Consider the following 10,477-nt stretch of genomic DNA (forward strand, 5'->3'; position numbering starts at 1 on the left):
GCACGTGCTTGAAGTTTGAACATTCTCCTCATGTATGTATTGGCTTCCTACCACAGTACAAAAGCATGCCATCGGCAGAACTGGTGTCTAAATGGCCCATAGTGTGAGGGTGTATGTGCTTCCTGGGATAAACACCAGGCTCACCGCAACACAGGAGAATATGAAAAATATATAAGTAATATATAAGTATATAAATATCTAAGTAGTTTATTTATGTGTGTGCAGTGCTGCTTCACACTTTGATTTTCTCCAACAGTTCTTTATTTCCATTATCATTCCATCCATCCATCTTTGAACTGATTATCCTGGTCAGGGTCATGGGCCATTATAAATGTTCACTGACAACATTTATAACCTGTCATCCATCCATTCACCCATCCATCCATCCAACCGCAACCAACCGGCTGGTTATCCTGTTCAGCATCAAAAATTAAAAAATAAATTGTTTTGTTAATCATGACAAAACATGTGTCGAGATTAACGAGATTAAGGATTTTGTAGCCTTGCATTAGGAAGTTCTACCATAACGAAAAATATAAAGTTTTTGTGGTAATCGCGCTATTTCCCCTTTCAAGTTTCCGTACACAAGTGGGAAGTCAAGTTACGGTTTGCATGGTTTGCATCGATTACCCTAAATTTGGGGACTACAGTAATAAAAATTCTAAGGTGTGTTGACCCCAAATGGTACCGAATATGCCGGCTGTGTTTTGTATGTTGTGATATAAAAATGTAATGAGATAGTGAATACTCCAGCAGCACGAAGACACACCTCTTCCATTCCCAGACGTCTCACGAGATTTTTTTTTGCTGGAGTCATATGACATTTCTTCCGGGATCCTGGGCTTCGTCTAAAAAGAAACGCAAGTTAGCAAAAGAAGCAAAAAAGCTTGAAATTATCATTATCAAATATCATATCCAAAATATTTAAACGGAGGAAAGGAAAATATCTGCTAACAGTCAAGATTTATAATTGGCTCGCTTTGGTAAAATACTGAGGCACTAGAATTTTTTTTGTTAATTAGTTGCTGTATATTGTTTTTGGTAACTAAAAAGTACGGATTGTATTTGAACTATATATAACGCTTAGCCGATTAGTGATAGAGAACCAAATAGCGATTTGTCATAATCATTTGTATGCGCTACATTGAGAAGGCGAGACAAGCGTAAAAATATACTGTCTATATATACTGTAAAAATCTGGCATGTTGCTGATCAAAAGGGATATAGCGAACCGCTAATCGTTGTTTACTTAGATATACATTTATCGGTATCTGTCTTGAGATTTTTATTTAGCATTTGAATAAATATCTGCGTCAGACTGTCTCCTGGGCTTATAGAACAATTTTCATCATTCATTTGGCACTTATAACTCAGATGTAGGAATTATGTCGCAGTATACCAGTTTTCCAGAACCGAAGGATGATCAAAATCCTTTTCAGGTAAATATATTATACATCCAGGAAGTTATGTCTAAAAGCTGTTTTAGTTTGTAACATACATCATTTGATCCAGGAATCTTGCGTTTTGCTTTTATTTTCATGTTATGAAGATACAGATCTGTTTGTAAGCTTTGGGCCGGGAAATTATTTTTGATGTGCATTATAAGAAGTTCCACGTTTCAGTCTTTCTATTTTATTTACTCACTTCCTGTAGTTTAACTGAAAATGATTCTTTTGCTGTTTCGTCTGTTATAATACTGTACAATACACAGGAACTGAATTAGTCTTAACATTAGTTTGATTAGGAGCTAATGTTGAAAATTTTAAAATGTTTTCTCAAAGACTTAGAAGTGTTGGATAATGAGATGGTATCACGCGTGTCCATGCTTCCCAGGACCCTGCACTGACCCAGCACGGCAGCAACACAGAGTATGCGACTCTAGACCTCTACAATCCTTTTGAGGACAAGCCGATGGTGAGATGGTGCCTCAGTGCATCTTTGCCATGCATTGCCGTCTAAGAGACACTGCGAACACCACAGGGTTTATACAATTCTGCAGGTGTATTGCAGAGAGTATGAAGGCAACCCCTCTTTGTTTGTGTAGTGACCCACTTCTCCTCATTGTGTCTGCAGCAGCCTCCACCTCCCTACTCTGCTACAGTCCCCACTGCTCCTCCTGTTCCAAGCCAGGCTCCGCCCACCCGGATCACGCCCACGGAGTCCCGCAACTATGGCTCGTACAGCACTCAGGTGCGCCCCCTGTAGAGCTGTCAGCTGCCATTGTTTGTTCAATCAACAAACATTGTTTAGACCAGTGTTTCTCAACCCAGTCCATGGGAGCCCCCAGACAGTCCACATTTTTGCTGCCTTCCAGCTTCCGGCAAAAATGTGGACTGTCTGGGGATCCCCAAGGACTAGTTTGAGAAATACTGATTTACAGGGATCGTGTAAACAGGCTTTTTTGGGCACTGTAAAAGGCCTACCCTTTGCTGTCTTTACTTATATGGTAGGAGTATCAGAAACAAAATTCATGATTTAGAGGCTTTTATTTCATCAGACTCCTATGACATTTTAGGAATAACTGAAACATGGATGAGTGACAATGATGAAGAATATAATATGGATGGTTATACGTTGTTCCGTAGGAACCGGATAGGTAAGAAGGGACGTGGTGTAAAAGAAAACTTGCAGGCAAGGGAGCTCACTGATAAAAATAAAAGTACAGAAGCTGTATGGATAAAACTAGATGCTAAAAACTCAAATGCCTAATAGTTGGTGTTTGTTATAGAGCACCTAATGTAACTGCAGAGGAAAGCAGAATGTTATACAGTGATATCAGGATTATGAGTGATAAAAATTATGTGGTAGTTATGGGTGATTTTAATTTACCTGGGATACAGTGGGACATAGTCTCTGGCTCTTCTGTAAATGAACTTGAGATGGTGCAATTGGTACAGGATTGTTTTTTACTCAGTTTGTTAATACCCCTACCAGGGGAAAACCCCTTCTTGATCTTGTTTTTCTCTATTAACCAGGATAGGATTGGAAAATTAGAGGTTTTAGAACCACTTGACAAATAATGGTCATAACATGGTTAAATTTAAGGTTAATTTTAATGTCCGAAGAGCAAAGTCCAAAACAAAAATATACAGTGTTAGGAAGGCTAACTTTTAATGGTATGAGACTGAAACTAGAAATTGTAAACTGGATGAAGTTAAATAACAAAACTGTTGAAGAGGCATGGGAGTTTTTTAAAAGCACATTGTTGCAAGTGCAAGAGGACTTCATACCTGTTTCCAGCAAAACTAAATCTAGGAAACTGCAACTAAGGTGGTTTACTACGGAAATTAAGAATTAAGTCAGGAGGAAAAGGGCTCTCTTTCACAAATGGAAATTATCTAACGATTTCAGAATAAAGCAGAAGTATCTAAGTCTACAGGTTGAGTTAAAAAATAACATTAGACTCGCTAAGAGGAATGGAGAAAGGAAGATTGCATTGGAGGCTAAGGATGACATTAAAGGTTTCTTCCAATATTTAAACCCTAAAAGAGAATGCTATTTGAACATTGATCTTGATTTAATTAGTGACTGGGCTGATACCTGGCAGATGAAATTTAATATAGACAAATGTAAGGTAATCCAAGCAGGGAACAGACATAAAAAGTACAGACATTTTATGGGTTCCTCTGAAATAAAGGTAGCTGATTATGAGAGAGACCTTGGTGTGTACACTCACCTAAAGGATTATTAGGAACACCTGTTCAATTTCTCATTAATGCAATTATCTAATCAACCAATCACATGGCAGTTGCTTCAATGCATTTAGGGGTGTGGTCCTGGTCAAGACAATCTCCTGAACTCCAAACTGAATGTCAGAATGGGAAAGAAAGGTGATTTAAGCAATTTTGAGCGTGGCATGGTTGTTGGTGCCAGACGGGCCGGTCTGAGTATTTCACAATCTGCTCAGTTACTGGGATTTTCACGCACAAGGGTTTACAAAGAATGGTGTGCAAGGGAAAAACATCCAGTATACGGCAGTCCTGTGGGCCAAAATGCCTTGTTGATGCTAGAGGTCAGAGGAGAATGGGCCGACTGATTCAAGCTGATAGAAGAGCAACTTTGACTGAAATAACCACTCGTTACAACCGAGGTATGCAGCAAAGCATTTGTGAAGCCACAACACGCACAACCTTGAGGCGGATGGGCTACAACAGCAGAAGACCCCACCGGGTACCACTCATCTCCACTACAAATAGGAAAAAGAGGCTACAATTTGCACAAGCTCACCAAAATTGGACAGTTGAAGACTGGAAAAATGTTGCCTGGTCTGATTAGTCTCGATTTCTGTTGAGACATTCAAATGGTAGAGTCAGAATTTGGCGTAAACAGAATGAGAACATGGATCCATCATGCCTTGTTACCACTGTGCAGGCTGGTGGTGTAATGGTGTGGGGGATGTTTTCTTGGCACACTTTAGACCCCTTAGTGCCAATTGGGCATCGTTTAAATGCCACGGCCTACCTGAGCATTGTTTCTGACCATGTCCATCCCTTTATGACCACCATGTACCCATCCTCTGATGGCTACTTCCAGCAGGATAATGCACCATGTCACAAAGCTGGAATCATTTCAAATTGGTTTCTTGAACATGACAATGAGTTCACTGTACTACAATGGCCCCAACAGTCACCAGATCTCAACCCAATAGAGCATCTTCGGGATGTGGTGGAACGGGAGCTTCGTGCCCTGGATGTGCATCCCACAAATCTCCATCAACTGCAAGATGCTATCCTATCAATATGGGCCAACATTTCTAAAGAATGCTATCAGCACCTTGTTGAATCAATGCCACGTAGAATTAAGGCAGTTCTGAAGGCGAAAGGGGGTCAAACACCGTATTAGTGTGGTGTTCCTAATAATCCTTTAGGTGAGTGTATGTTGATACTTCCATGGGGTAGCAATTAAAGAGCCCAATAGGATGTTGGGTTACATCTCTAGGTGTGTGGAGTTCAAGTCAAGGGAGGTGATGCTAAGATTATACAATTCCTTGATAAGACCCCACCAAGAAAATTGTGTGCTGATTTGGTAGGGCTACAAGAATGACTCTTGGTCTTAGGGGAATGTCTTATGACGAGAGATTATCTGAACTGAATCTGTTCACCCTCGAACAAAGGAGACTAAGGGGGGACATGATTCAGGTATTTAAGATTCTAACAGGTCTGTATGCTGTTCAGCCAAATACTTCAATATTAGTTCAAATACAAGAACCCATGACCATAGGTGGAAGTTGATTTGAAAAAGCACTTCTTTACACAGCGTGTAGTTAGAGTACGGAATATGGCATAGTCTTCCTGTTAGTGTAGTGTAAGCTCAAACCTTGGCTTCCTTTAAATCTGAGCTAGATAAGATTTTAACAACTCTGAGCTACTAATTAAGTTCTCCCTTAACAAGTTTGATGGGCCGAATGGCCCCCTCTGATTTGTACATTTCTTATGTGCAGAATTATTAGGCAAGTACTATTTTTGGACATATTTTTTTGCAAAAGTTTGGCAGACTTATAGAAATAAATTCTGAAATTTTCTTTTGCTCCAAGTAAATGTATTTAGAGAGAAAATGTTACATATTCACAAACAAGAATAAAAGAACAGCACTTAATTTTCAGTGTGCAGAATTATTAGGCAATCAGAAACTAAGTGGATTTTTCTCACTTCATCAACAGAAATAACAATAGAATTGTCTTATTCAGTCTATATAAGGAATAACAAACTTCACCAAGTTTATTGTCCTGTATGGCCACCTTTCTTCTGAAGGACCATTATGAGCCTGTTCACCATTGAACCGGTCAAGTTTTTGCTTTAATCCCGTCCTATTTTAGCTACGTCAGTTGGGACCGCCTCCCAGACGCTGCTCTGAGAAGTGTACTGCTTATCATCTTGGTAAATCTCATACTTTAGTCTGGCCCTGTAGCTCTCAGATGTAGATGTAGATTCTTTATTTGTCACATGTAGTTATAGCTGCTACAACATACAGTGAAATGCTTTTTCTGGCAAAAACTACTCCCCGCTGTGCTATACATACAAAAGGAATAAGTACTAACATCACAGAACAAACAAGTATGGCCAGCACTAGCGGAACAGTTGAGAGGCAGAAGTTTGAAGAAGCACCGGCTTCATACAAATGTCCAGTATGGATTTTTTTCGGGTTCGCTGTAGAATACAAGGACCAGGGAGTCAAAACAGTTAATAGAAATGTCACTGTTTGTAAACATTGCCTAACACGTGTCCCATACGCTAATGGAAACACGAGCAATATGGCTAAGCATCTCAAGCGAAGTCATGCTGATATAACGGTTCCTGAACGGAGGACAGACGAAAAGGTAACTGCAGGTAAACAAGTGTCTATCGAAAAAGCTTTTCAACAGACATACCCTGCTACATCCGATAAACATAAGAAAATAACCCGTGCAGTGGGAACGTTCATTGCTAAAGATTTGCAACCCTTTTCTGTTGTCGAAGATGCGGGGTTTCGCCACTTAATTAAAACGTTTGACCCACGTTATGTTGTGCCCTGCCGTACACATTTCAGCGACGTTATAATTCCCAACCTCTATGACAAAGTGCGCAAAGCCATCGAAAACGATTTGGCTCAAGCACAGAGCCTCGAGCGGAATATAGAGTGTTTAGAGCACTTTAACATTTTTTAAAGTGTTTTTTTTTTTACATTTTCTAAGTTTGAATTTTATACATGTATAGATATTTTATACATAAATAAGAGGCAGTTTATTATTTGTTTTCTTGTGTTATTTGTAGTGTTGTATTTAAACCGAACCGAAACCGTGGCCCAAATACCGAGGTACATACCGTACCGTGGGATACCTGTACCGTTGCACCCCTACAGGCTGCAGAGGCGTTTCCCTGACCTCAGTGACCTGAACAGTTTGTGGGCAGGATGGCTGGAGTCCCTAGTGATCCTGGTGGCCCGGGATCTGCACCTTTCAGCATAGATGTCCTGCAGGGCTGGTAGAGAGGTTCTCATGGTGCGTTCCGCTGTGCGCACTACCCTCTGCAGGGCTTTCTGCTGCTGTGCAGTGCAGTTCCCATACCACACCGTGATGTTGCTAGTCAGGATGCTCTCGATGACTCCAGTATAGAATCTCCTCTGGATGTTGTTGGAGATCTTGAACCCCTTTAGACGTCTCAGGTGATAGAGGCGCTGTCTGCCTTTAGTGATGAGGAAGTCTGTATGTGTGCTCCAGGTGAAGTCCTCATTGATGTGGACACCAAGGTATTTGAAGCTGCTGACTCTCTCCACAGGGGTTCCATTGATCTGTATTGGGGTGTGAGTTAGCTCCCCTCTTTGTCTCCTGAAGTCAGTCACCATCTCTTTTGTTTTGTTGATGTTCATGCAGAGGTGATTTGCCTCACACCACTTCGCTAGGCCCTCCACCTCACACCGGTAGGCCCTTTCGTCATTCCCGGAGATGAGTCCTACCACCACTGTGTCGTCAGCAAACTTCACAATGGAGTTAGTGGGGTATCTGGCCGTGCAGTCCGCGGTGTAGAGGGAGTAGAGAAGGGGGCTCAGCACACATCCCTGGGGGGCCCCTATGTTCAGTGTGAGTGTACTGGAGTACACATCCCCTACTCTCACTGTCTGTGGTCTTGCAGTCAGGAAGTTGTACACCCATTTGCAGAAAGATGTACTGAAACCTAAGTCCTGGAGCTTATCCGAGAGGGTGTCGGGGATTATGGTGTTAAATGCTGAGCTATAGTCTATGAACAGCATTCTCACATAATTACCACATCCCTCATCAAGATGGCTCAGTGTGGAGTGCAGGACCTGTGCGATGGCATCTCCAGAGGATCTGTTTGTCCGGTATGCAAATTGTAGCTGGTCAAAGTTGGAGGGAAGGAAGGAGCTGATGAAGGGTTTCATGAGTCTCTCGAAGCACTTCATCACCACAGACGTCAGGGCTACCGGGCGATAGTCATTGAGGCTAGCTGGGCGAGTGTTCTTTGGTATTGGGACAATCACTGATGTTTTAAAGCAAGTAGGGACCACCCGCTGGGCCAGGGAGGCATTGAAGATGTTGGTGAAAACCATGGCCAGCTGATCTGCACATACCTTCAGTACAAGTCCCAGGATGCCATCTAGTCCTGCTGCCTTCCTTTAGTTAGTGGCCCTCAGAGCTCTCCTCACGTCATGCTCAGAGAGTGTCAGTGGTGCCGGTTCAGCAGCGGGGGCGGATGCAGCTCTCTGATTAGCCGCCATAGTAGGCGCCTCGAAATGCGCGAAGAAAGCATTGAGGTCATCAGCTAGTTCCGGTTTCGTGCATCTGACAGGCATTATTTCAGGCGATGATGGGGGCCTGATCATAATTCAATCACCTTTCTTTGCCAATCTATGGAATGCTTTGAAGCATAGGAAGGGGCACCGTCCTGAATGCATATCATGGAGAGGGGCACTGTCCTGCAAGAATATCATGGGCTGGGGCACTATCCTGCAAGAATATCATGGGGTGGGGCACTGTCCTGCAAGAATATCATGGGGTGGGGCACTGTCCTGCAAGAATATCATGGGGTGGGGCACTGTCCTGCATGCACATCATATCCTTTTTGAAAGCTGCTGACTTCTTCCTGTACCAGTGTTTGAAGAAGGTATCATCCAGAAATTGGCATTAGATCTTGTGGTGAAATTTTATTCCAACTGGAATAAAATTTCCAACAAGTTCATCACTGATAACTGCAGCCCACACCATCACTCCTCCAGAAGAAGGTGACCATCCATGGGCCCATCCATCTGCTCCATCAAGAGTCACTCTCATGTCATCTGTTCACAAAACCTTTATAAAATCACTCTTGAGGTGTGTCTGTGTACATCCTTGACATTTTAGCTTGCATGCCTTATTGAATAGAGGTTGTGTTTCTGCCTTTGTGACCCTAGTGATGTCATGTAACACACTGCACACTATGCTTCCAGAGAATCCATTCAGATTGCAGTTTTTCAAAATGGTGGCATTTGATTCTAAAGAGTCTCCCCTTTAATTTCACACATAGCTATGGCAGTTAATTTGTGTCGTCTTTTCGCTACATGTTTCTTCCGTCCTCTTTGTTGGCCACAAAACACTCGATTGTACAGTAATCATGTTTTAAAGGTTTAGGAATTTTGATTGTTTTGCATCTCTCTGACTGGCACTTTACAATTTTGTTTTTTTCTGTTCTCTGCAAAGTCCTTTTCTGGCCCATTTTAATAGTCATAAAAATATGCTTAATAATTCCGCACAGGAAAGTATCTATGTTTTCCTGTTTTTCTCCAAACAGAAAGTACTCAAACACAATACTGATCATGTACTGCTTTTTAGACAGTTCATTATTAATTGCAGATTCATCTGGATTGAAAATATTGGTCGGAAGAATAGATGCAAATAAAATACACACTTGCCTAATAATTCTGCACACAGTGTATGTTCTGTTTGCGATTGTGTCTTTGTACTATAAACATGATTGTTTTGGTTCAGTCTCAGTATTGTTGCATGCATTCCATTTGGCTTCCATGGGTGTAAGTTCTGTTATTGAGTTTGGCAGGATTTTTTTTCCCCATCCCTTTCTTCCTTTCCTCCTGCTTCACACTCGTCATTTGGCCGGCAGCCATCAGTGAATGCAACCACAGCTGAGCTGCTGAGAAGACAGGAGGAGCTGGAGAGGAAGGCCCGCGATCTGGAACGGAGGGAGCGGGAGCTGGACTCCCATGCCCTTGGGCCTGGAGCAAGTAAGTGATGCAGGAAAGCCAGCCCATATAGATCTGGGGGTCTGGTGCCATCTAATGGAAAGAGATATGGAGACATAATTTTGAGATGTATTTTGGAGTCTTCTGCATAGGGTTATGATTGCTCCTCAAATAATGAATTTAGATTCATCAGCCAATCACATTTTGAGTCAAGAGAACAGTCAGCTCAGGCAATTGAACCTGATGTGCCTGGATGGGTCTTCACGCTCTCTTTTTCGCTTGCCCTCAGCACGGCAGAATAACTGGCCACCCCTGCCCTCCTTTTGCCCCGTGGGGCCGTGCTTCTACCAGGACATCGCAATTGAGATCAGTCAGCAATTCCAGCGCACTGTCACTGTCATGTACTACTATTGGATCTGTGAGTGCCGATCTGGGCAGGGTGGCCTGAAGGAGAGCTGTGGATTTGTTGAGTTCCAAATGTTTTGCTTATTTCGGACACTGGATAAGGACAGGGGGATAACCCAGAAGAGCTTGTATTTGGTCTGAGTCCTGCACTTTGCAGCCTATAGTTTTTGCCTTGTCCTCACTCAGTCTGCTGTAGCCTGTCATTCCTCCTTGTCTCTCCATCTGTCACAGTCACAGCCTGTATCCTGCTCTTCAACCTCATCTGCTGCCTGGCCCAGTTCTGTGTTGACATGTCGGCTGGTGTGGGGCTAGGCCTGGCCATCCTCTGGGTGATCCTCTTCACTCCCTGCTCATTCGTCTGTTGGTACAGACCTGTGTACAAAGCCTTCAGGTATAGGCCATTAAA

General features: G+C 42.5%; 1 protein-coding gene across 1 annotated transcript; it reads left to right on the forward strand.

Annotated features, from left to right (window-relative positions):
• Positions 1–793: 793 nt before the first annotated feature.
• Positions 794–10,468, forward strand: LOC140587480 (secretory carrier-associated membrane protein 3-like; the record flags this gene model as incomplete). The annotated part of the gene is made up of 6 exons (XM_072708736.1): positions 794–1,439; positions 1,834–1,914; positions 2,074–2,190; positions 9,588–9,708; positions 9,956–10,084; positions 10,303–10,468. Coding segments are annotated over exons 1-6 (668 nt in total), but the record flags the coding sequence as incomplete, so codon positions are not given.
• Positions 10,469–10,477: the final 9 nt, after the last annotated feature.

Source organism: Paramormyrops kingsleyae, unplaced genomic scaffold (genome assembly GCF_048594095.1).
Source record: "Paramormyrops kingsleyae isolate MSU_618 unplaced genomic scaffold, PKINGS_0.4 ups273, whole genome shotgun sequence".
In the NCBI taxonomy this organism is placed as follows: Eukaryota; Metazoa; Chordata; class Actinopteri; order Osteoglossiformes; family Mormyridae; genus Paramormyrops; species Paramormyrops kingsleyae.